Below are 25,779 nucleotides of genomic sequence, written 5' to 3' on the forward strand. Positions count from 1 at the left end.
GTAGCTACATCAGTACTTTAAGAGATTTGCCGGCATTCAGTTCTTTTCTTTAGGGAGACACGGGAGAATAGAATCAGTTACTAATCTCAGGGCTTGATCTCAGGCCTGTTTGTTTGGTTTGCTCTTGGAGAAGTGATCCCAGGGTATAAGGCTGCCTCTGCGAGTAGCCGCCACCCCTGCATGAGTATCTGCTACTCACCCCATCCCTCTCTCCAAGTCTCACTGACCTTTCCCTGCAGCCCTCAGGTGAACTGGCCTGGAAGTCATTCCACTGCTGGGTGGAGATGGCTGCTGCCAGCAACTACCCTGCTTTCCCAGAAAGCCTGTTCCAACCCCTTCCTACTCATTCAGCAAGTCCTCATTCCAGGCTGCTGACCTTGGAGTCCCCCCACTGTGTACACAGAAGTAACTGGGAAACTACATTCCTGAAGGAAATCCTCAGCAGGAAGGGAAAACGAAAACTCCAACACATTCAGAATGCAGCGTAAAACTGGTTGCACATGCATTTCCCTAACTCCTGGGCCTCTGGGGCTCCCTTCTCGTTTTCTCTATACAGCCTTTCCTTAAGGAGTTGGAATAACTGTCTCCCTGAGAGCCCTTAGTTCCGTGGTTTTCTCAAATGGATTCCTAGGGGAGGAGAGGCCATCTGGCAGAGTGGATAAATGGAAGGAAGCTGGTCCAGGTAACTCCTTGTTCAGTTGAGTTACTTGGTGAACCAACCCAGGATCTGCTCAGACTTCTTGTTATGTACAATAATAAAATTCTCTTATTAAGCCAGTTTTTGGCTGCAGTTTCTGTTACAGCCGAAACATCCTAATTGTCATAGGATAGAAAGAAGAAATTTTGTTATATATATTGTTGAGAAAGGCGGAATAAGATAGTGGTAGATAACAGGAAGCCTCAAGGGGCCCCGTTTAGGGCAGTGCTACGCAAAGTGTGGTTCGTGTACCTGCAACATCAGTCTTACCTACCAGCTTGTTAGGAATGCCCAGGTAAGGGCTTCACTCCAGACAGACCAAATCAGATTCCCTGGAGGAAGCACTGGAATCTGTATTTTAACAAGCACCCCTCCCCCCCCCCCCCCCCCCCCAGTGATTTTGTTGCAAGTAAGGTGGGAGAAAACACGGACCTAGAAGACTTCTAGTGCTGTGCCTCCAGCTCACTGCTGACCTCTCTGAAGCTGTTCGGATCTTCTAGGTCTCAATTTCTCTTTCTGTCACAACAGTAGGAGGATCGGATGAGGAACTGGCTGTAAAAATGGCTTGAAAGAGCTCAAACCTTGATCCCTGCCAGAGTCCTTAACCCCCTGCGAGGGGACACAGCCGCTGACGCTGCAGACAGTCTGTCAGCTGCTTTGGGTAGGGCCTGTCTCCATCTGCGGAGGAACGGCAGGCAGAGGATGGAGAGTCGTTGCCATTCTTAATTGAACTCGGTTGCTCCTATTTCGCGTTTTCTTTTTTCAGATTCCTGCTTGAGGCAATCAGGAAGGACTGGAAACCCAGGTTTAAGCCCTTATGGCTTGAGGAGGGTTGGCCCCTGTCGCAGGGCTGCCCCTCCTCTCTTACAAGCTCAGCGACTTCAGCCGTCCTCCCGCCACATCCTCAGCTCTCCTCCCGCACCTCCACTGGGGTGACCTGGTCCCCCCCGGATTTTCCTGGCCTTCGACGCCCGAGGAGGCACAGGACCCACTGCCCTGCAGACAGACGAACGACTCGGTCGTGAGCCCTGCCTCCTCTCAAGTTAGGAGGCGCCGACCCCGATGCGGGAACCGCCCTCCGAGCCAACGAGGAGTGCCCGCGTAGAGGCGGCAGCCCCACGCGCCCGCCCTGCGCGCCGAGCGGGAGATAGCGGCTGGAGGGGGCGGGCCTGCTGGCCCGACGACCAATAAGAGCAGGGCAGGCAATCAGGCCCGGCTTCCAGTGGCCACTCGGGCGCAGGCCGACGGCGCTGCCTGCTCTCGGACTGGACGAGTTTCCTGTCAATCGAAGGCGGAGCCAGAGGCGCCTCGGCCAATAGTGGGGGGCGGCCGGGTCAGGCCGGTGGCCCTGCGGTCCGCGCGGTGGTCCGCGAGCCAGTTAGCGCTGAGGGAGTGGCCGCCCTCCCGCCCTCGCGCGCTGCGCTCTCGGCCCCCCCGGGCCCGCCAGTCTGCAGCGCAGCGCCGCGCCGCGTCGCGTCATGCCAGGCGCTGCTCGGCGCTAGTGCCCGGGCCGCCGCCGCCCGCCCGAAGCCGCGCCCACTGTCCAGAGCCAGAGGGATGGTGGTAGTCACGGGGCGGGAGCCAGACAGCCGTCGCCCAGACGGTGCCATGTCCAGCTCCGACGCTGAAGACGACTTTCTGGAGCCGGCCACCCCGACGGCCACGCAGGCGGGGCACGCGCTGCCCCTGCTGCCCCAGGAGGTACCTGGGGGTGGGGCGTGGGAAGGGGCGCAGAGGGAGAAGCAGGTGCCCAGCAGAGCTGACCTTGGGGTGTGAGCAGTGCTGAGGCTGCGGTCAGAGGTCGGGCTGAGGGCGGCGCCAGAGGACCTATGCTCCCCGGCCCACCCACCCCCTGGTAAAACGCTCCAGGTGTGTCTTCCCTGCCCCACTGGCACACCTGGCCCCCCTCCCCCAATCCCCGATTCCAGAATTCACGGACTGCAAGGTTGGTTTATAGTCCCACCCCTATGTCCCATCCTTACCAACCAGAGGAGGGAGGATAGGCTGTGGGAAGGGGACCTCGGAGCCCCAAGAGGAGAGTGTCTTCTAGGAAATCCAAGAGGAGGCCTTGGTGGTTGCCCAAACCTAATCTCCAGCTGCCCAGACAGTGGGGTAAGGGACTCTGTGCAGATAAGAAGAGGGCCGATGAATAGATGTGTCCACATTCACCTGACAACTCCATGGCCTTCCTTCACTAGCTCCTGTGTTGGGGTGCTCCTACTGGTCTTAACGTGTATGACAGTATCACATCTAGAGCTGAAATGACCCCCAAGAGAAAGGGAAGAGGAGGAAGGTGGGGCACTCCTGGGCACTGAAGAAGGAGACTAGGAGATAGGAGCTAAGGTCTAGTGCAGGATAAGGGAGCCTGTGATGTGTGGGGTCCTAGGAAAATGGTCAGCTCCAGAGGGGCAGGGCTGGGCTGGGGGTGGCTGGTCCTCTTAGGGTTAGAAGCCTATACCCTCAACATCGGGAACCACTTCTTGTGACAATGAGCAAAACCCTAGAAGTACTCTTTGCAGTTGGAGGGGGAAAAAAAAAGCCATCAGGAATACTGTGGTGCTTATCTTTTGTGCACTGTCATTGGGAAAACAATGTGATTTGAGAGGAAAGAGCGCAGGACCCAGAGACTGTAGGCCATCTCCCCCATAGGTACATTGTTCCATGTGAGATCTAAAACTGTTTTTGACTGCTTTTTCCTCTGTGCCTCAGTCTTTTTAGCTCTACTATGGAGCAAACACTTGGATTGGTATGAGATGTCTTTGGAAAAGGTGTAAAGAGCTCCAGAAATGTAAAGTATTATTATTCCAAAGTAATATTTTAGTCCTTGGTGTGCACATACAATAGTTTCAGAGGAGCTATAGAGTAAGCAGAAGGCATTTGCTGTCCTTTGGTTGCAGAAGACTAACAGTGCATACATACACGAGAACTGTACACACCTTTCTGTTTTATTCATTCACTCATTCATTCATTCACTCATTCATTCAATGCGTATTTGGGTCTTTACTGCGAGCCAGGCACTGCATTAGGCTCTGGGTAACTTTGACTTAATGTATTTGTATCCTACTTTATTGCACAAAGAATTTGAAAACATATTGTTTTATTTACATGTGGAATCTAAAAAAGCAAACAAACAAAGCATAAATAGACTCATAAATACAGAGAACTAACCAGTGGTTACCAGAGAGGAGAGAGGGTACAGGGATGGGCAAAATGGGTGAAGGGGAGTGGGAGGTATTGGCTTCCAGTTACGGAATGAGTCACTGGGGTAAAAGGTACAGCGTAGGGAATAAAGTCAATGATATCTTAATAGCGACATATGGTGGCACGTAATGGCTACACTTGTGGTGAGCATACCATAAGCTATAGACCTGTCAAATCGCTGTGTTGTATACCTGGGACTAATGTAACATTGTGTGTCAACTATACCTCAAAAAAAAAAAAATGTGGAAAAAAAACAGAACTGGAAAGCTGGGGGAAAGGACTATCTAGAAAAATATACACTGGAGCCTGAGAGATGTTGTAATATGAAAAAGTATGCCCTAGTATAAAATTTTAGTTAATCTGGAGGTTTGTGAGAAAATGAGAGAGAACTGGTTTCATTACTTTTAAAACTACAAGCAGTGAAAGATATTCCCCCTCCCCTGAGCATTTTCGGGGGAACCCAGAGCTTCTCTGGGCCAATCTATACCATCATTCCCTGTTCCTCCCCCTGCCCTCGCCTCCAGAACCTGAGCTGGACTGGGGACTGATCTCACTCTACAGATGAAGTAGGAGAGAAGTGGTGAGGGACAGAGAATGCGGAGTGGATGCCTGGAATGATTCCACAAACATCTACGAGCCCTGTGGGTGGCCTCGTGATTCGTGAATAAGATGCTGTCCCTGCCCTCAGGCAGCTTGGGGCCTAGAAGGGTGGACTGACAGGAGTAAATAACTGCCCGTGTATCATGCTAGGCACTATAAGAGGAGAGCGTGGCACGTGGTGAAGGCACAATGGAGGGAATACTTAGTTAACTCCCTCTTGGGGGCAGGCGAGGGACAAAAGAGCAGAAATGCTCACAAAATCAGGAAACTTGAAGAGAAGCTTTTAGAATGAGTGGCTGCTGCTAACATATATGGTGCCTTGGTGTGCATCGGAGAAAGGGCACACAGCTGGGCTAGCAGGTCACTCGCAGACGGGTGCCCTTGTGCAGTGAACAACGCACACCACGCATAGGGCAATTGCATATGCTAGATGGACAGAGGGAGAGTGGGAAGAATATTCCGGACAGAGAAGACAGCATAAGCAAGGGCATAGAAATGGCAAATTCATTCTAGAGCAGAGATAGTAGAACTGGGTGTGGGGAGGCCTGATTTAATGGCTATCGGGGGGACAGTGGGGTGGACTTGGCAGCTGAGGAGTGTGCGGAAAGGGAGGAGAGAGAAGAGCAGTCAGAAAGACTCCCAGACTTTTGCCTTGGCTGCCTGCATGGTGCAGCGCTAATGAGACCCACGGAGACTGCAGACAGAGCAGCCCCTGCTCTCACTCCCCAAAGTCTGGCTGAAGGTGCCGGTGGTTCCTTTCCAGTTTCCCGAGGTTGTCCCCCTTAACATTGGAGGGGCTCACTTCACCACACGCCTGTCTACCCTGCGGCGCTATGAAGACACCATGCTGGCGGCCATGTTCAGCGGGCGGCATTACATCCCCACCGACGCCGAGGGCCGGTACTTCATCGACCGGGACGGCACCCACTTTGGGTATGTTTCCCCCTCTGTGGTCAACTCTGTAGCCCTAGCGAGTAAGTGTCGGGGACTCTGGTGTCGTCTATAATACCTAGAAGAGGAAATAACAAATGTGCTGATGGAACTTAAGAATATGTTTATTGAATGAAATCAAAGTCATAGTTTCTTTCCCAGAGGCGACGAGGGCAGCCAGAGAAATCCCAGGTGACGCGCACTGGCTGGATGTGGTGAAACTCTTCTGTCCTGTGAACTTGAAGACCAGGAAGTTGTCATCTGTGGGGAATAGTTGTGATCCCACCTGGAGGCGGGGGTGTGGGGTGCTCCAAAACAACTTCTTGGGGAAAACCCTCCGATTCAGAATCCAGGGCTCCACACTGCCGTTAGGGAGGGACATGGTGTCGACCGTGGTTCTCAGACTTCCTTCAATAGTCTAAAACAGACAAACGAAAGAGGTGAGGGAAGGGCTAATACGTGATTGCCATCCTTTAATTTTGCCAAGAAAAGTCTTCTTAAAAAAACACCTTCAATTGTGACTGTCCTTTTAATACTAAAACATGGGAAGACACAAACTCAAAAAAGAAAATAGCCCTTCCGAAGAAAGGACTTCTGACACCTGACACATGAACAGTTTAAAGACTTTGTTTTAGTTTCCTTATTTGTGAAATGAGAAATAATTATAGCTGCCTTACAGGCCTGCCATGCCAATTACATAAGGAGCCTTGGTGTGACCCCTGGTCAGGTCCTTCCAGAGCATGTGGCTAAAGCTCTTTGCCCCTTCAGTCTAACTTTGGAGGTGACTAGAGCACTAATACCGTTCTCGACCTTCAACAAATCGACTAGGGAGGCAGAAACTCTCCAACCACTACGTCTCTGTGCTGGCCTCCCAGTAGGATTGCCCGCACTGGGAGAAAGGTCATTTTTATCCTCAGAAAGGAGCGTCTGGTCAAACAATTTACTTTGAACCATCTGGGTGTCCCCATTGGGCTGTCAGCTGCCTCCAATGCTGAGAAAACAAAGTGTCACATCGCTCCGCAGAGCTATAAAAAGATTTTTGTTTGCAGGCTGTTTGGGGGAGGAAAGTGCTGGCCCCAGCTGGCAGCTCCCACAGCACTTTTAGCTGGGCCTTGCCCCGGGGTTATGTTTTTGAGAGCAGACCAAGGTTTGCTTAAGATCCTAGAGGACTAATTTGGAAAGAGGTTGTGGGGAGGGGGAAACAGGGTTTGGCTCTAGGTTGATGTGCCCATGCCCAGGTGGCCATAGCTGGAGAGGGTCAGAGGCGGGCAAGGGTGTGGCAGAAAGCAGGATATTGTGGCATTTTTCCTTGGGCTGTTGGACTCCAGTGGCCTATGATTCATCATCAGCAGATGGAGTTGCTTAAAGACTCAGATAAAATAAAATAGGGGTTTAAGGCATTTGGTCAGGTGCGTTTCTCTGCTGGTACAGTTCATGTGTTCCCAGTACCCACTGTGAAGGCTGCTTGAGCCGTCACCTGGGGCAGTTTCCCATCGTGATCCGTGAATAACACCGTGGACTAGAGTCTGGACCACTCTGGGTATGGGCTTGAAGTCAACCATGTCTGCATCTGGCTCCCGCTGGCTGTGGCTCCTTAGTAAGGCTTTCTTAACCTCCTGGAGCCCCCCCTTTTCCTCATTGATAAAATGGACCTAAAATGGCACTTACCCCACAATGTCACTGAAGTGATTAAAAGGGGTAACACATGAATAGTGACGGACACAGATTAGTACTTAGTGAGTGTTAGCTGGTATTACATCACGGCCATAGACCACTATGGAGGCGACATCTTGATCTCGGGGTTTGCTCACATATCTTCACAGAAAAGACCTTCCCACACCTCCCAGTGAAGGATCTGATTATTCTTAGCGCTAAGGAATCTGAAAGATAGAATGAAAAGAAGTGAGTCTTTATTTTAAGAAAATGCAGTAGGTATTTTATTCATTGCAGGCACCAGTTTGTTCAGGTGTTAGGGTAGGCATCTGATGCCTTTATAGCTACAGAATAAGACTAATGGCGAGGGTATGTGGAAGATGGGGACCCTTCCGCATTGCTGGTGGAAATGTAAAATGCTACAGCCATTTTGTTAAGCATGCACTTCACCTTATGACTGAGCAATTCTACTCCTAATATATACCCAAGACAAGGTGGAACATGGGCCCCCAGAAAGTCTTGTACAGGAATGCTTGTCACAGCTTTACTCGTAAGAGCCCCACACTGGAAACAACGCAACTGTCTATCCACAAGAGAATGGGTAAATAAATGGCAGTGTATCCATTCAATGCCGGGCCACTGAGCTTGTTACACACAACATAGGGGATGAATCTCAGAAACGTTCTGTTGAAGGAGAGAAGCGAGGCATAGAAGAGAACGTACTGTGTGCTTCCGCTTATATGAATTTCAAGATGAGGCAGAACTTATCTTTGTTGATAGAAGAATTCTGGGATTGAATGGGAAGAAGCAGAGGGAAACTTTAAGGAGATGGAAATGTTCTGTATCTTGGTGTAGGCGGTGGTTGTAATCCAACTATATGATTTGTACCTTGATTGCATATTAATTATACCTCGATTTAAATATATAGATTAAGGAGCCTAGAAATCACATCTTTCCATTATTCCTATGTACACCTAATAATAATAACCCCTAATAAAAATAAAAAATACCATACCTAATAATAAGTATAAATATAATAGTAATGATACTGATAATAACAGTTACTAATGCATACTGAGGGCTTATTCGGTGCCAGGTATTTTCCAAGCACTTTTTTTTTTTTAAAGAATTTATTTATTTATTCGACAGAGATAGAGACAGCCAGCGAGAGAGGGAACACAAGCAGGGGGAGTGGGAGAGGAAGAAGCAGGCTCATAGCGGAGGAGCCTGACGTGGGGCTCGATTCCATAACGCCAGGATCACGCCCTGAGCCGAAGGCAGACGCTTAACCGTTGTGCCACCCAGGCGCCCCTTCCAAGCACTTTTTATCTATTAACTCACTTAGGCCCTTCATACCATTATGGGGTAGTTTTTTTTTTTTTAATTTCCCCCATTTTACAGATGAGAAAATCAAGGCATAGAGAGAGGTTAGGTTCATTTACCCAAGGTTACACAGCTGGTAGTCTGGTTCCAGATTTCTGTGCTGTAACTCCTGTGTGGCACTGCCCAGACCCATCAGCTCCTTCTCACCAACTCTCTTTCCTTCTCGCTCAGAGATGTGCTGAATTTCCTGCGCTCAGGGGACCTGCCTCCCCGGGAGCGTGTACGGGCTGTGTACAAAGAGGCCCAGTACTATGCCATCGGGCCCCTCCTGGAGCAGCTAGAAAACATGCAGCCTCTGAAGGGGGAGAAAGTGCGCCAGGCATTTCTGGGACTCATGCCCTATTACAAAGGTAAGGGGTCAACTGCCCAGGGTGGTCGAGGTGTGGGAAAGGAGGGTTGCAAGGCATCTGTCCGGGCCTAGGTCTTCACCAGAAGAAGTGGGTCTGAGATTCATCTACGTTACTTAAGATTGGAGAGATTCCTGCTTCCCTTTCTGCCCTCCCCTCCCAGTCACACTGGGAACATTCAGGTTAAATAGGACCCGCTTTGCCTGTGACCTCATCAAATCACATTTCAAAAGGATTGTCCTCATTCCATCTTTTTGGTTTCCTTTTGCCATGGTGATCCATGACCCCTATTTAAGTTTGTGCCCTTCATAAGCCCACAGAGTCCCTTCCCCAGGATCTCTCTCTCCTGTTGGATCCTGCCTTCACTGGGGCTCTCTCTTTGTGCCCTGACACTGCCTTGCCCACCCCCCACCCCAGCCTCCTGACCCCTGTCCCAGTGATGGGTGCTGTGTTCACTCCCACAGACCATTTGGAGCGGATCGTGGAGATCGCCCGGCTGCGTGCGGTACAGCGGAAGGCCCGCTTTGCCAAGCTCAAGGTCTGTGTCTTCAAGGAGGAGATGCCCATCACCCCCTACGAGTGTCCGCTTCTCAACTCCCTGCGCTTCGAGCGGAGCGACAGCGACGGGCAGCTCTTTGAGCACCACTGCGAAGTGGATGTGTCCTTTGGGCCCTGGGAGGCTGTGGCTGATGTTTATGACCTACTGCACTGCCTGGTCACGGACCTGTCAGCCCAGGGCCTCATCGTGGACCACCAGTGCATCGGGGTGTGCGACAAGCACCTCATCAACCACTACTACTGCAAGCGCCCCATCTATGAGTTCAAGATCACGTGGTGGTGAGTAGCCCTGGTAGGGAACAGAGTCCCGTCAAGGAGGGTGTCCATTCTCTTTAGTGGCTCTGGGAGTAAGATCCCTGGAAGGGATCCTAACTGCCCCAGACCTGCTGAGGTGAGGACCAAGTCCTGAGGCACAGCTCCAAGGGGATGGAGGTCCCCTGGCAGCTCCAATCTCCCGGCTGTACCTCGGGGTCAGGCTCAGGGCTTTTGGCCCACAGGGACTTGGTACCTGCACTCACCTGACCTTTCCTCAAGGCACAGCAGTCTTTGCCTGAGGCTGATGGGGTCTGGCTAGCTAGGGCTTGACCGGGAAGTCCAGAGAGGTTTTGTCACACTCGACCTTGCAAGAGAGTTTCTGCCCTTTTTAGTGCCACGTTACCAAACTAATATAGGCGTAATCACGTCCTCAGCCCTGTTCGAGTATCCCTTCCTTGTGCCTAGCATATAGGTATGAACACAGAATACGAGGGGGGATTTACCCAAGGAACTACCCCACAGCCCCTGACTGAAGAAGAAGCATCCTCTCTCCCTCTTCCCCCAGGGATAGTTTCACGGTTTGTTCTAGGATGTGGAAAGACTCTCCCTCCTGAAACATATTATTCACCACCTTTTGGAGATGTAACCATAGTTGCCAAAGCCGTGCACCAGGTTGGCCTTAGAAGAGCACAATGTTTACAGCCCTGCCTTAGGGCCTTGGCTTCTCCTACCTTCCACCAACCTTCCTTGCTTGAAGGGTTATCTCCTCAGGGCTGTAATGCAGATTTCAGAGGTTCCTTTTGAAGATTCCCGGAGTCAAGCAGGCAAGTTGCACAGATCTTCTGTTATCTTTGAGCTGTGGCACCCTTTCTGGAGGCTCAGAATGTCTCTTTGGCTGCCATTTCATGTGTTAGCATCCAATTTGTGGTGAACCTCTGTAGACAGGAACCCCCTCTTTTTTAAACCCTGTTGCTTTATCCTGCTCACGTTCTCCTAGGAGAGTGTCTGTTCCAAGGAAGCAAAGAAAGGGTTGGGTGGGAGGCACAGCTATACCAGGAGCTGTAGGACGATCGCAGCAAACCTCCATCACATTTTACTCTCCACATCTCAGAGAGAGAAAAAGATCCACAAGGTTCTGCTCCCACTGCTTTTTCTTCTTGCTCCATCTGCAGACTAGGGCTGTTAAGCAAGCTATGGACATGCATCTCCTGAAGGAAGAGCTATGCAGCACCAGTAATTGGAACATAGCATTTCTGTGCTGCATTAAGGGCTTCTCCCTGTAATCGTTGACTGCACTCGACTGTCCTGGGTGTTTTGTAGGGAGATTTTTTTTTATATGTAAAACACTGGTGAGGACAGCTTCATTGGTCTCAGTCCTACGAGACCAGACTGGTGAGGTAGGGTGAAGGGGAACGGAAGATGTCTGCATCCTTCCGAGGAAGAGAAGGCCAAGTCCTGGGACCTTGCCGAACTCCTTCATAGGGCAGTGACCTCGTGGCCCTCTGTGGAACAGGGATTCTGGGGCGTGGTTTTGCACTCTCCCATTATATGGTGGAACAGATCTAAGAGGAAGGTATAGTCAGTTGTTCGGGTTCTGAGATCTGTGTTCTGTTGTTCTCATCCACAAATGAATCATCACTGTTCTGGAGTTGATGTCCCTGCTTGAAGCTTACTCCAGCAACATGGCTCTTGTCTTGTTCTAACAGAAGTCTTTCGTTTAAGTCGCTCCAGTTGGTGTTACTGCCTAACACAAATGCATTTTTGGACAGACACTGAGGCAAGCTATTCAGGAGAAAGGCAGTGTGAGGAGAAGGCAGACAATTAATCTCAGTGCTTTCAGTAATCTGGCCTTGGCTCCTTCTCGTTCCCACCCCTGGCTCAGAGCATCACAGAACATCGGTTATTTAGAGTCCATACATGTAAAATAGAGTGATTGGTTGGCTCAAAAGCAAGTTTGCTCAAAAATGGACCCTGAAGACTAGCTTGGGGCTACAGGGCTGCTGGATAAGGACACTGTCCCCAGGCCCCTTGCTAGAGACACTCCTTTGGACCACTCTGGCCCTGTGTTATCCTCACAGTGGTGTACTCTATGCCATTGTGGGAGAGACAAGGCTCTGGGCCAGTAGACCAGGCAGAGCAGGGATACTGGCAGCCAGCTTAGAGCTCTTTCCAAATGAAGTAAAAAAAGTCAGTGGCCCAGTTTGGCCATTCTCTGATGAGAAGCCAAGGCCAAGATGAAAAGTGCTTTTGGATGTGACGATTTGTGGTAAAGGCCTCCAGATAAAGGTCATGTCTGAGGAAGTGACTTCTCCCAGTTGGATCCCTCTCAACTCTAAATGGTCAGGTCTAGGGCATAAGAAGGGTTGGATTAGGAAGGAGGGCTCCAAAGGATGAATGCTTCTTCCTAATTGAAAGGGAGTATATTTTCATAGAATTCTTGTGCATAATGTTGATGGGTCAAACCAAGTGCCTGCCTTTGGAGCTTCCGTTGTGTTTGACTTGGGGCACCTTTTCTCCCAGGTGTTGTGCTCACTGGTTGGGAAGGTGAAAGATTTAGGAGATAGGATTGAATGGTGCAAAAGCAGCCATAACAAAATTCAACCAAAATGACAAACTTAATGGCAACAACAAAGATTGAAAGAAAACCACAATGAAACACATCACAACATCCCAGATGGAGGAGTTCTTTGGGTAACGCTCTAAATAGAAGAAAGAGAGGAATCGTCACCATTCATATTCTACCTTTGGTTAACTAATGAGGCTGTCCAGTGCTTAGCGTGTGGAAGGCAGTCAACTGTGCGCTGAAAGTTTCTATTCTTTCTTCCTGGGGCTTAGGATATTCTGGGAGCTGTCTGAGCCTTGTGCCTCAGGCCGGTCAGGTGACATAATCTTCCTGTTCTGGGTTGCTTGTTGGAAGACTAGAAGAATGACATTTGCAAGCCACAGAGCGGGGTGAGCCTCAGTGTGCAGTCTTGGTCTAAGCTGGACCCTGAAGAGGTTAAGAAAAATGACAGCAAAGCAAAACAAAAACTACTTACACTGAGCGTTTTGATCCCGGGGAGAATTTTAAACATCCTCCTGCATACCTTCTGTCCGTCTTTGATTCTAAGTGATTAAGCTTTCTTAGGTACCTTTTTGCTGGGGCTCTTTCATGAAGGTAGTGAGTGCCTGCCTTGTCATCCTTAAAAGAGGGAGGCTTTATTCATCAGAAGCCGGAGTGTGGGGAACTGGAGTGGAAGAGGCACTTTTTGGAATCCTGGAAGAAACATATATGTATACAGATGTTAATTGGGAGAAGGGTGGGTTCGCAGGGGTTGAAGAGGCGGGAACAAAGACTGGGTGTAGGAACAGGTTGCCTCTGGAGTGTGGGAGGTCACCTGGGTCCACTGTCTTCCTTCTGTATGGTGTCGGGTTTGTGTACACAGTATAACACTTCCTATGTTCGTTCACTACCTGTCTGTGTAAGCGCTTTGGTGCATGGAGCCCCAGTGCCCTCACATGGCATTAAAGTAAACAATTAGAACCTGGGTGCTGTGCCTTTCTTTTTTTTTTTTAGAGACTTACTCTCATCCCTCCTCTGCCCCCCACTGTGCCAGCAAACAACGTCTTGATTTCTGCTTAAAATGTGATATGTTTGGGGTGCTCAGCTCGATAAAGTGGGCTCTTTCCTGAGACCAGCAGCTGAACTTCTGCCCTGGCTTGAAGTACAAGGGAGATGGGCCCCATGAAGGCCCTTCTGCAGTGACTCTAGCCTTGTCTCTGTTCCAGGTAGGAGTGTGCCCACCCAGTCTAGGCACACAGCTCTGCCCTATTGTGTTGAGAGGTCTCCAAGGGAGGAAGATACCACACTTGCACAGTCACTGTGTGGCTCACAACCATGTCAGGTGGTTCTGGAAGAAATCCCCCTTATCCTTCACCGCTTCTTTCAAGGGAGAGAGAAATGGCTTTAAGCTTATGTGAGCCTCAGTGGTTAAGACCCTTCCTTGAGGAAAATGGACGTGAGTTGCCCTTCCTCCGAAAACAGAGTTTGACACCTTCCTGGATAATGAGTGTCCTCATCAAGATGTCCCTTGGAGTCACTTCATGGATTACCCAGAAAGGTGAGTTTGACATGCTGGGTAACTATGCCGCCCTCCAACTGCTTCCTTAAATCCCTGATTATTCTGCCTTTAAACAAAAGCACTGTATCACCTGTGCCAAGTGTATTCCCTGACCTACTTACTGTGCGCACAACCACATAGTAATGATACACTAGTAATACTTAACAAGTTGGCAACTGAAGCTCGTGGAGGTGTAATTTCCTCAAGGGCACATAGCTAGGAAGTAGCAAAGTCAGGATTCAAACCCAGGGCCCTTTTCTGAAATCCTCACAGGTGTTCAATAGAGCCCTCCCTTCTTCTTGGCAGCTCAGTGTCCCCCCTCTCGGGCTTAGGGCTTCCCCCTGCTTCAACCTGTGAAAATTTGAAAGGCAGATACTCTAGAAGGAATATTAGAAAGACTTTCTTTGATGTGTAGGTTTTAAGTTGTCCCTGAGCATTAAGGACCTAACTGGGGTCCCCAGTGTACTGCCCTTCTTAGTGAGGGACGTATGTTCACTAGGTGGAGAAGGGCCCTGCTCGTGGGCAGTGATGGAGGTGAGTAATGGCTCCCTGGCTGGACCCTAGGTGTGGTGAGATGATCCAGGACGGCCTGAATTAATCAGACTCTCGCAGCCTACAGGCCTAACCACACAGATGTGCTATGCAGTCTGACCATGAGGGGAAGGATGCCCGAGGCCTCAGCCCTCCTTCCAGGACCCCTGGCCTCAAGAGAATAAGTGAATGTAAAGCTTTTTAGTTTAGCTTAGGGGATCTTGTGTGCCTGGCTTGGGGCTTATGGCCTTTAGACTCTGGGTCTCAGCCCTGCCTGTTTGTTCCCTTGTCATCATTTTGGACATGACCTCTTAGCTATCTTTACTTACTTTTCGTTTTGATTTGTTTAACCTACAGCATTTTCCTTTAGCTTTTATTTACTTACCTTTAACTTCCTGTCTTTTGATTCCATAACATTTTGTTTTTCTGTCATGTATTTTGTGTTCTCTATTTTTCAAATGTAATTTTAGACTTTATTTCTAACTTAACTTTAAAGTAAAGCACCTGTATGAATAGGATGCCAGTGAAGGTAGTTCTTGTTCTGAGCAAGAGTAATGAGGTGCTGCTGCTTTTTTTCTTCTCCAGTCATTTCTACAATGATCTTATTAGCTGTGAACATTAGGTATTTCATTTTTTCCTTAGATGAATATCTTCTTCTAAAGTCTAAATACAAGGAAAAACTGACAGTGTTACCACAAAAGTCACAGATCCAGGTTATCTGCTAGATCCGATGGCCAGGCTTTTACCTCCCCCTCCAGGATGCCTGCCTCCCCCCAGATACACACAGTAACAGTCAGTTCGGACTTAGGAACAGGGCAGTCCCATTCCCGACTGCTGAGGACTTCTTCCTTCACACACTTGTTCTTCCTGAGCAATGACATGATCTAAATATCCTGGGATTCCACCACCTCCAACCACCTGGAGCTAAGTGGAAACAGGACTGTCGTGCACCAGGAAAGAAATCCAACTCGACTGCAGGAAAGACATCGAATTGAACCATCTTGACCCATCCAGAAGTACTTCATAAAAGGGACCCATAATCAGACCGTGATGCACCTTTTCCACCCTTCTGTGATCTCAGTAGCAACCTGAATCACCCTTCCACAAACCATGACTTTTAGAAGAGTCTCCTAATGTATTACAGACCCTGGGTTTTTTCCTATATCGTGTGATCTTGGCAGATGGCCTAGCTCCAGTCGGTCTTTGGAATAGACGTATACAAACTTCTCCTTTATTACAAAAAATTAAGAAATAGAACCCCAAAGCACCACAAAACTTAGAGCTTGATCTCCATTAAAGGAAATTTATAAATTAAGAGTTGAGTTGAAATCTTTATACCTCTATTATTTTTGTAAAGGGATTGGATGGTATCATGAGTAGGTTTAAGTCCCTAGAATGTGTATCAACTAATATAAATGCCTTTATTAGTGTGCTTAGTAGCGTGCTTTCCAACATTACAACCTTACCGTCAGCTCTACCTCGACCCCAGGGACCCATCTGTGTATGCACATGTCATGGGTGCCCACTGTCCCTACTCTCACCGTGTCCTCTTCACTGCCCCCTCTCCCCCACCACTCATGACTGCCCTGTCTTTGCATTTTAAAGCTGGTTGGCCACTTCTGGCCATACCTCATCCAGCATTTGGTAGCCAGCCCAGGCAGTGACACTTTGTCCAACACTGCCCCCAACCTATTCTCAGGCAGTTAGGCACTCTTTGCACTGAGGTCCCGGGCTTTTTTTTTTTAAAGATTTTATTTATTTATTCGACAGAGATAGAGACAGCCAGCGAGAGAGGGAACACAAGCAGGGGGAGTGGGAGAGGAAGAAGCAGGCTCATAGCGGAAGAGCCTGATGTGGGGCTTGATCCCAGAACGCCGGGATCACGCCCTGAGCGGAAGGCAGACGCTTAACCGCTGTGCCACCCAGGCGCCCCATCTGATTCAGCTTTCTCATCTGGCCTGCTAGGATTTGAAGAGCATTTTCAGCCCTTCTCTCTAAGCTCTGTGTCTACTCCCACAGTGGCTGCAGAAGACACTTGCAAGACCCCACTGAACAGATAAATTAGCTTCCCCATCCTCTATCCTTGGAAGGGATAATCAACATCCTTTTCCCAGAAACTACATTCACCAAGAGCTTCCTAACAAAAATAGGGACTTCCCTGGTCAGCTGGCCACATCACTATTGGCTGAAATGAGGATGGCATTATTCACTTGGCACTCCCAGAAAGTCAAGGCAGAATGTATCTGCCTCCAGACATATTCAGGGAATGTTCTACCCGATTGCCTAATTTTATACTTCCAAATATAGCTCTATTTGGGAATTTGGAAATTTTTGGTATTTATCAAAAAAATCTGGTTAAGGTTACAGAAAAGATGGTGTTGGCAGTGCAGGGCTCTGCTTCTCAAGTGCAGCCCCTACTCTACCCTATTCCTTGGTGTGGCCTACAGAGCCAAGTGCTACAACTACCTGAAACCTCGAGCAGAAGAGGAAAGGAGGATAGCAGCTAAGGAGAAAAAGAAGCAGGGTAAATGGAAACATATTGAGAGAGAAGTGGCAGAAGCCCAAGACAACAGCATACGAAAGTGAGCCTGCTTTTCTCTGGAATGGTATGGATGAATAAAGTTCTCTGTGTTGTGTGGTGCTCCAAAAAACCAAAACAAACAAAAAACCCCCCCACAAAACTGTGTAAATTACGTCAAAATGTAAAGCTTCTGCCCAGCGAAGGACACAATCAACAACAGTTGCCTTTTAAGTCAACCGACCGAATGGGAGAAGATATTTGCAAATGACATATCCAATAAAGGGTTAGTATCCAAAATATATAAAGAACTTATACAAATCAACACCCAAAAACTAATCCCAAAAAACAAAAAATGGGCAGAAGAAATGAGCAGACATTTCTCCAAAGAAGACATCCAAATGGCCAACAGACATGAAAAGATGCTCAATATCACTTTATACTATTACTATACTCGTTACTATATTGTAAGAATACCACGTATAACACACATAACATACAAAATATGTATTAACACCTATTTATGTTATCAGTAAGGCTTCCAGTCCACAGTACACTTTTAGTCATCCGGTTTCTGGGGAGTCAAAAGTTACATGCAGATTTTCAACAGTAGGTCAATACCCCTAACCCTCACATTGTTCAAGAGCCAACTATAATGGGTTATAACCCACTGAATAAAATAAGAATCCATGAATTTATGTTGACAGAAATAAATAATTACACAAAGGAGAGTTTGGGGTGGCTATATTATTAGATTTTACATTAGAAAAAGCGTTATAAGAGACAAGAAGGACTTCATATACAGAAAAAGATTAAATCCAACAAGATGACATAACAATTATAAGCATATGTGCATCTAACATCAGAGCACATATGAAACAAAACAAGAAGAGAATTAAGGGAGAAATTGACAATTCTACAATAGTAGTTGGAGACTTCAGTATTTCACTTTTAATAATGGGTAGAACAACCAGAGAAAAGATCAAGAAGGAAAGAGAGTCCATGAACGACAGTATAATCCAGGTATACCTAATGGACATATATAGAACTCTTCACCTGACTGTAATGGAACACACATTCTTCTCAAATGCATATAGAACACTGTCCAGAGTGAAACATGTTTTAGGCCAGAAAACAAGTCCTTTTTTTTATTAAAAATTTTCAGCTTTATTGAGATATAATCAACATATAACACTGTGTAAGTTGAAGGTATACAACATGTTGATTTGATATGCTTATATACTGCAAACGTTTCCATCAGTAGCATTAGCTGACCTGTATCGTATCACATCATGTAATCACCATAGAAAACAAGTTTTAATAAATTTTGAAAAATCATACAAAGTATCTTTTCTAATTACTGTGGAACAAAACTAGAAATCAGTAGCAGAAGGAAAACTCACGAAAATGTGAAATTTTTTTAAAAAATGCTCTTAAATAACCAATGGTCAAAGAAGGAATCATAAAGGAAATTAAAAAATATTTTGAGACAAATGAAAATGAAAGCACAACATACATAACCTAGAGAATGTACTGAAAGCAGTGCTGAAGGGAAATTTATACCTGCCAACATGTACATTAAAAAAATCTCAAATCAACAACCTAACTATACACCTTAAAAAAAATTTTTTTTAAAGTAGGCTCCACACCCAAGCATGGGGCTAGAACTCATGACACTGAGATCAAGAGTCCATGCTCTACCAACTAAGCCAGCCAGGAGCCCCTATACACCTTAAAGGAACTAGAAAAAGAACCACAAACTGAGCCAAAGTTAGCAGAAAGTAGGAAATAAAAATTAGAGTGGAGATAAGTGAAATAATGAATAGGATAAAAAGAGAATATAGAAAACAAACACAAAATTTGTTGTTGTTTTTTTTTAAATCAGCAAAATTGGGGTGCCTCGGTGGCTCAGTTGGTTAAGCATCTGCCTTCAGCTTGGGTCATGATCCCAGGGTCCTGGGATGGAGCCCTGTGTCAGGCTCCCTGCTCAGCAGGGAGTCTGCTTCTCCGTGTCCCTCTGCCCCTGCTTCCAGCTCGGGCTCTCTCTCACTCTCTCTCAAATAAACAAATATAATCTTAAAAAAAATCAGCAAAATTGACAAATATTTAGCTAGAATATCAGAGAAAAAAGAGAAGACTCAAGCTGCTAAAATCAAATTAAATTGGCACCTGGGTGGCTCAGATGGTTAAGTGTTTGCCTTAGGCTCGGGTCATGATCACCAGGTCCTGGGATCGAGCCCCACGTTAAGCTCCGAGCTCAGTGGGGAGTCTGCTTCTCCCTCTCTCTGCCTCTTCCCCTGCTTGTGCTCTCTCTTATGTCTCTCTCTCTCTCTCAAATGAATAAATTTAAAAATCTTAAAAAAAAGAAATTAAAGAGGGGACATTACTACTGACTTTACATAAATAAAAAGGATTACAAGAGAATACTATGAATATATGTACACCAACAAATTAACCAAAGGAAATGGACTAATTTTCAGAAATATAAATCCTACCAAGTTTGAATCACAAAGAAATAGAGAATCCAAATAGATCTATAACTAGTGACAAGGTTGAATCAGTAATCAAAAACCCTCCAAGAAAGAAAAGCCTTGGACTTGATGGTTTTGCTGGAGAAGTCTACCAAAGACTTAAAGAACTAATACCAATACTTCTCAAACTTTTCCAAAAAATTGAAAGTGAACGGAATGCTTTCTAACTCATGCTAACTCATTTGTTGCCCTGATACTGCGCCAGACAAAGACACGATAGGGAAAAAAAACAAAAAACAAAAAAAACTACAGACCACTATCCCCTATGAATATCAATACAAAAATTCTCAACAAAATATGAACAAACTGAATTCCACAGCATATCAAAGGATTATATACTGTGGCCAAGTGGGATATATTCCTAGAATACAAAGATGGTCTTAAGAGGATAAAGGGGAAAAAACTAACTGATACAGAAAAATCTTGTGACACAATTCAACACCCTTTCATGATAAAACACTGAACAGACTAGCAATAGAGTGAAACTCAGTATAAGAAAGCCTATGTATGAAAAACCCACAGCTAACTTTCTCTTCAACGGTATAAGACAGAAAGTGTTGCTACTAAGATCAGGAATAAGACAAAGATACCTGTTTTTTATTTTTTTTGTTTTCCAATTCTATTTAACATAGTATTGGAAGTTCTAGCCAGAGCAACTAGGTAAGAAAAAGAAATAAAAGGCATCCAAATTGGAAAGGAAAAAGCAAAGTTATTTCTGTTCAAAGACATGATTTTATATGTAGAAAACCCTAAGATTCCACAGAAAAAACTATTAGAATAAATAAATTGAGCAATGGAGTAATACAAAATCAACAGAAAGAAATCAGTCACCTCTTTATACACTAACAATGAGCAACCCAAAAGAAATTAAGAAAACAATTCCATTTATAATAGCATCAAAAGGAATAAAATACTTAGGAATTAATCAAGGAGGTGAAAGACTTATACAATGAAAACTCTAAAACATTGCTGAAAGAAATAAAGAAGACAAAGAAATGTTAAGAAATCTCATGGAAACTGAGCTGTTGTTGAGTTTTAGGAGTTCTCTCTATAGTCTGAGTAACAATCATAAATCATTTGCAAATGTTTTATTCTGTGAGTTACCTTTGTATTCTGGTGATGGTGGCCTTTGATGCACAAAAATTTTAAATTTGGTAAGTTCAATTTTTCTATTTTTTCTTTTATTACCTGTGCCTATGGTGTTGCATAAGAAATTATTGTCAAATACAGTGTTATGAAGCTTTTTAACTGTTTCCTTCTAAATTTTATATCTTACATTTAGGTCTTTGATCAAGTTTGAGTTAAATTTTTGTATATGGTGTTAGGTAAGGGTCCAAATTCATTCTTTTGCCTGTAAATTTTATGTTATCTGTATTTTACAATAAACAAGTTTTAAAAACTGCAATACCCTTTCATGATAAAAAAAAAAAAAACAGCCTATAAACTAAGAATAGCAGAGAACTTTCTCAACATAATAAAGGCCATATATGAAAAACCCAGAGGTAACATCATACTCAATGGTGAAAGATTGAACATTTTCCCACTAAGATCAGGAACAAGACATGGATGCCTGCTTTCACTACTTTTATTAATGTTTTCATTTCTCTTGGGTAGAGTCATCTTATCTGACCTTTCTATGGAATCTGACTCTACCCATCGAACCCTTTGTTTTTTCTTTCCTTTAGCTTCCACATTCCTCTTGCTTCTATTTTTTTTTTCATTCTCCTTTTGCTGGCTTTTTTTCTTTTGACCCACTCCAAGATGAATTTTTAGCCCTCTTTTATCTTCACTTTTTCCAAGGGGACTGATTTTTATAAATTCATACGCAAAAAGAGCACCTGGGTGGCTCAGCCAGTTAAGCGTCGAACTCTTGATTTCAGCTCAGGTCATGATCTCAGGCTTGTGAGATCAAGCCCTGGGTTGGGCTTGCTTAAGATTTTCTCTCTCCCTCTCTAAATAAGTAACATAACATAAAAAGAAATTCATATGCAAAAATAACACATAAATTGAAATAAAAATAATACAATGAATATCCATATACCTATCAAGAACTAAACCACCAAATTCAAGAACTAAAACATTGCTTCCTGAGTTAAATATAACCTTGGTGCCCCTTTACAGTAGCTTCCCACCCCACCTGAGAGAGAAGGCATATCTGGCAGTTTGTCCCATTAATGGCCCCAATGAGTCAGACCTACCAGTGTCCTCACTTTTGCTAGTTCCCTCCCATATTGACCTTAAGGGTTAGCCCCTTAACTTACTTTGCCCATTACCTTTTGATCTCTTCTCATACCTCCCCCTAATTCACTCTGCTACAGCTACATAGTTCGGAGGTGTCAAGAGGGCTCTCACACTTGTTCCCTGTACCTAGAACACCTGCCCAAATATTTGCATACCAGCATAGCCAGCTCCCTTGCCCTTTGTTCAAATTACTTTCTCAGCCAGGGCTTTCCCCTCTACCCTAAAACTGTAGACTTTTAGATTGCACTTTCTATTCCTCTTCCTTTTTTTATTCATAACAATTATCACCATCTCATGTATTACTGTAAATAACTTGTTTATTGGCTCCTCTACCTCTCCTCTAGAATGTAAGCTTCTCAGTAAAGGTACTTTGTTTTATACTCTCCGGTGTCCTCAGCCTAGCATGTGGTAGGTGTAGGGGAGGGAAAAGAATGTTACCTCTAGGGGCGCCTGGGTGGCTCAGTTGTTAAGCGTCTGCCTTCGGCCCAGGGCATGATCCCACGGTCCTGGATGGAGCCCGCATCAGGCTCCCTGCTCCAGTGGGAGCCTACTTCTTCCTCTCCCATTCCCCCTGCTTGCGTTCCCTCTCTTGCTAGCTGTCTCTCTCCCTGTCAAATAAATAAATAAAATCTAAAAAAAAAAAAAAAAAGAAAAAAAGAATGTTACCTCTACTCTTCTGAATTCTTGGCTGAGAAGTAGAAGATTAACACGAGAAAAACAAATAGAAATTTATTAACACATATACCTCATACATACATTAGAGATACCCAAGGAAAAGACTTAGAATGCCAATTTATATACCATCTTCGGGTAGACAAAAGAAAGGTGTGTGTTGGCGTTGGGTGGGTGGCTGAAGGACCAGTTACGGGACGGACGTGACCAGGGAAAGAAAAGTAAACAAGCTTAAGGTTTGCTATGCAGATTTAAGTTAGTGTTTTCCCCATTGATAAAGAGTGTCTCGTGATTTAGTAATCCTCTTCTAGGTACAGAGACCAAGACACCTTTAGGAATGGAGATTTCCTTTATAAATGTACATTTCCCTTCCAAAATGGCATTCTAGTTTTTCAGAGCTTCTCTGTGTCTACTCTGCCACAGAGGTATGTTTCGAGGTGGCATGTTCTGCTATCCCTCTGCATTTAGGAAGGATTTGAGGAATGAATCAATCTCCATTTTGCAAATAATGAAAAAAGACTGAGACATTAGGCAACTTGTCCAAGATCACAGAGGCAGCATTTAGCAAAGATGGGATTCCAATCCAGGTCTACCTACCAGATACAGTATAGTTGTGTTTTGTTTTTCTCTGTTGTGCTGCAATTTATGCCACAGATGGCATCCAGGATACAGAAGCAGCTGCTGTTTCCAACATTCCTGAAATGGGAATCACGAGAACTGGATTCCACTTGTGACTCGACCATTAATACTGGCTAACAATTATTTAATTCCGTGGGCCTCAATTATGCTTAGCTGTAAAAACGGCTTTTGGATCAACCGCAAAGCTCTTTAAGGTCCTTTAATTTGAAAACTAAGAATCTTGACATCCGTGAAGGGATAGGGTTCATTGGTTTTTTTCAAGCGGCCTCATTCCCTACGGGCTGGCAACCGTCTACTGGCCCATGGATGCCTCTCCCCAGCCTTTGCAGCCTCCGCCTTCCTTTTCACGCTGCTACAGCGGCCGAGGACCGGCTGGCACCGCAGGAAGCAGGCACGGAAAAAGAGCCCACTGGCTTCTCCGCCGGCTCCTGAACGCCGCAGGTCAGCACCGTAGGGCTAGCCTCGAGGCCGCCCCCTCCACCTAGACCTCCGCACCGCGAGTGTTGTCATTCACTCTCGCCTTGGCCTCGCTCCACCCAGAGCAGATTCCGAGGGGAACCCGCAGCAACTTCCTCCCTCCGCGCGGCTAGGGCCCCGGAAGTGACGTCTGTGCGTGCGTGACGGGCGCTCGCGGCGCCGGGGGCGGGGCGTGAGGGAGGGAGGGCCGGCAAGAGGGCGGGTTGTGGACTGGCGGAGCGGGGACCCACTCGAGAGACCCGCGGAGAGCGGCGGTCCCGACGCCCGTGGAGCCGCAGACCAGGTACGGAGCAAACGGACGCGGGCCGAGGCTGGCGTGGCTCTCGACTCCTGGCGGCGGGGCGGCGCCGTCCGGGCGGGGGCTGCTGGGTCATTCGCCCGTGCCGTCTACCCGGCCGGGGCCGTTTCGCTTCGGTGCCACCAGCCGCCGTCGGTCCCAACCCCGGGCCCCGCGGCGCGGCCCTGACCGGCCCCAGGCAGTCGCCGGCCGCCTTAATCCCGTCGTGCTCAGCCTGCCGGTTTCAGGCGCTCGTCGCCAAGTTCTGCACGGCTCGGCCCAACTCCGACGGACAGGCGCTTGTCATTTCCTGGCCCCCTCCTGCCATCCGTCCACCCCTCGTAGGATGGCTTCCCTCTGGCCGGCTTCCTCTTCACTGTCCAGCCCTCGGAGTCTGAGGGGACACCTGTGGTGGCGGCCAGTCGGCTCGTGCCCCGGGCCGCTCGAGGGTCCGTGGGGATTGACGGCTCAGACCCAGATCGCACCCCCGCCTTGGCCGGGGCGCCGGGACTTCACGACCCGAGTCGGTCTTAGGGACGGAAAGGTCCCGGAGCAGGGAGGGTGCAGTCTTTCGCGGTGCGGGGAGTTGTCCTAACTTTCGCCCGGTGGTTGAGGGGGAAGTTGTGGGCCTGGGTTTAGGAGCAGAAGTCCCTGCTTCCGAACTGTCTTGGAGGAGAGCAGAGGTGATGCCCATCACGGAAGTTTAGTCAGAGGGAGGGAGACACTTAGCTGCTTTAGAGAGTAGGTCACAGGCATCTGGTGGTGCCTCAGCGCCCGTGACCAAGCCCTGTGGTTGGGAAATAATGTCCGTGGGCTCGTTGGCCCTTGAGATTAGACGTGAAAGTTTGTCAGGACAAGTTTACAGCATCACTAGGGGAGTAGTTTTTTGGATGAGAAGATTTTTGGGTGTTTTGGGTTTTTGTTGTTGTTGTTGTTTTGAAATTAAATAATGGTTGTACTTTTTTTTCTTGTAAACCTGAAACTGCTTTTTTAAAATATGTTCATTAAAATAGTTGTAACGAGAAAGCTTGCCAGTCCGGTAAAATTGGATTATATTGTTAATCCATTCAGTGATAAATAACATTAACTTTTAAGAGTTACTGGTTCTTACGCGGAAGATAAAGACGTGTGCAGGATTTAAAATGTCACTTCACTGACCTTCCAAGCAATCATGTTTCTTCTCTCCAGAAGTTAGAGAGGGACAATGAAGATACTTTCAACACAGCGTCGAAAATAGAGCTAAGATAGAGCCCTGAGGAGAGACACTGCAGGGTATGGAGGGTGAAGAAAGATACCAGGGAATACTTTATGGAAGTGTCTGGAAGAATGAATAACTTTGAAACTAACAAGGTAGGATGGGAATGTGGAGGTGGGCCGAGTAACAGGAGACTAGGCCAGTAACAAACTGCTGGGAGGTGGTTTTTGAAAAGTAAAGTGCAGGGCAGAGATGCAGGAGCTTGGGCTTTTATCTGATGATGGCAAAACCAAAGAAGGGCCTCTGCATGATTAAAATGGAATTTTATGTAGATCTTAAACACCGGCTGCTGTTTTGCTGAGGAAGACTGTGTGCGCCCATTGTAGAGCTTGATTATGTGCTCATTAAATGTTTGAAGTGAGTTGTATGCTCATTTACTAGTTGTTTCATTGTGTAAAAAGTGTTTGACCCTGCTAATTTGTAAGCTTCTATAAACAGGAATTCTTTTATCTGTTTGCATTCTCAATCCAAGTTGGGCATTCACAAGTGTTCCATGACTACTTGTTAACTTGATGAGAATTCATTGATTTCTGATGTTGGTTTTCAGTGGGAAAACAAAACAAAACTCCATCAGTATATTTAATATCTACGTATAGAAGAACTAAGATCTTGTTTCATTCACTTGTGTCAGTCATTGGCTAGAGGAATAGAATTTCAGTCTTGATTATGAGTTTAATTTTTGGCACATGTGTTTTTATTGGTTGCAGAGTAAACATCTGTAGCAGAAATGACTCATCCCTAAAATGTGGAAGATACTTGTGTAACACACCTGTCTATTCTGTGACTCAGAATAGAAATACTATTGTGGCTTCTTAACCCATAAAGTTATCACACCAGAAACAAGAGTTTCGCAGTAGAAGTCAAAACGTTTTGAAAATCTTATTAAATGCTTATTTCTTTTATAAAGCACTGTA

General features: G+C 46.5%; 2 protein-coding genes and 1 long non-coding RNA gene across 14 annotated transcripts in view; 2 read left to right on the forward strand and 1 right to left on the reverse strand.

The window, feature by feature from the left end:
* Nucleotides 1–2,041: 2,041 nt before the first annotated feature.
* KCTD7 (potassium channel tetramerization domain containing 7) lies at nucleotides 2,042–18,111 on the forward strand. Of its 3 annotated transcripts, XM_026515930.4 has the most exons (6): nucleotides 2,042–2,398; nucleotides 5,262–5,431; nucleotides 8,636–8,814; nucleotides 9,276–9,648; nucleotides 13,555–13,724; nucleotides 14,898–18,111. In XM_026515930.4, exons 1-6 carry the CDS (start codon nucleotides 2,255–2,257, stop codon nucleotides 14,978–14,980), a joined length of 1,119 nt encoding a protein of 372 aa, XP_026371715.1. In that variant the 5' UTR covers nucleotides 2,042–2,254; the 3' UTR covers nucleotides 14,981–18,111. The 3 variants fall into 3 exon arrangements, with proteins under 3 accessions (XP_026371715.1, XP_026371718.1, XP_026371716.1); XM_026515933.4 differs by having other exon boundaries at nucleotides 2,044–2,398; nucleotides 13,393–18,111; XM_026515931.4 differs by lacking the exons at nucleotides 13,555–13,724; nucleotides 14,898–18,111 and adding an exon at nucleotides 12,460–13,151 and having other exon boundaries at nucleotides 2,048–2,398.
* Nucleotides 5,533–12,607, reverse strand: LOC130544217 (uncharacterized). Its single transcript, XR_008960330.1, has 3 exons — nucleotides 10,356–12,607; nucleotides 7,097–7,308; nucleotides 5,533–5,846 (listed from the first exon to the last, which is right to left on the reverse strand). It is a non-coding gene; the product is annotated as an uncharacterized LOC130544217 (long non-coding RNA).
* Nucleotides 18,112–23,511: 5,400 nt separating the features above from the next.
* The window catches only part of RABGEF1 (RAB guanine nucleotide exchange factor 1), a 60,032-nt gene continuing 57,764 nt past the window's right edge, over nucleotides 23,512–25,779 (forward strand). For 4 of the 10 annotated variants that reach the window (XM_057314961.1, XM_057314958.1, XM_057314962.1 and 1 more), the window contains exon 1: nucleotides 24,872–24,960. The gene's annotated coding sequence lies outside the window, so the exon portion shown is untranslated. Of the gene's footprint in view, nucleotides 23,617–24,871; nucleotides 24,961–25,779 lie in introns of those variants that run through there. The other 6 variants (XM_048224510.2, XM_026515926.4, XM_048224509.2 and 3 more) reach the window with 4 other exon arrangements.

The sequence above is a fragment of the Ursus arctos genome, unplaced genomic scaffold (assembly GCF_023065955.2).
Source record: "Ursus arctos isolate Adak ecotype North America unplaced genomic scaffold, UrsArc2.0 scaffold_2, whole genome shotgun sequence".
Classification (NCBI taxonomy): domain Eukaryota; kingdom Metazoa; phylum Chordata; class Mammalia; order Carnivora; family Ursidae; genus Ursus; species Ursus arctos.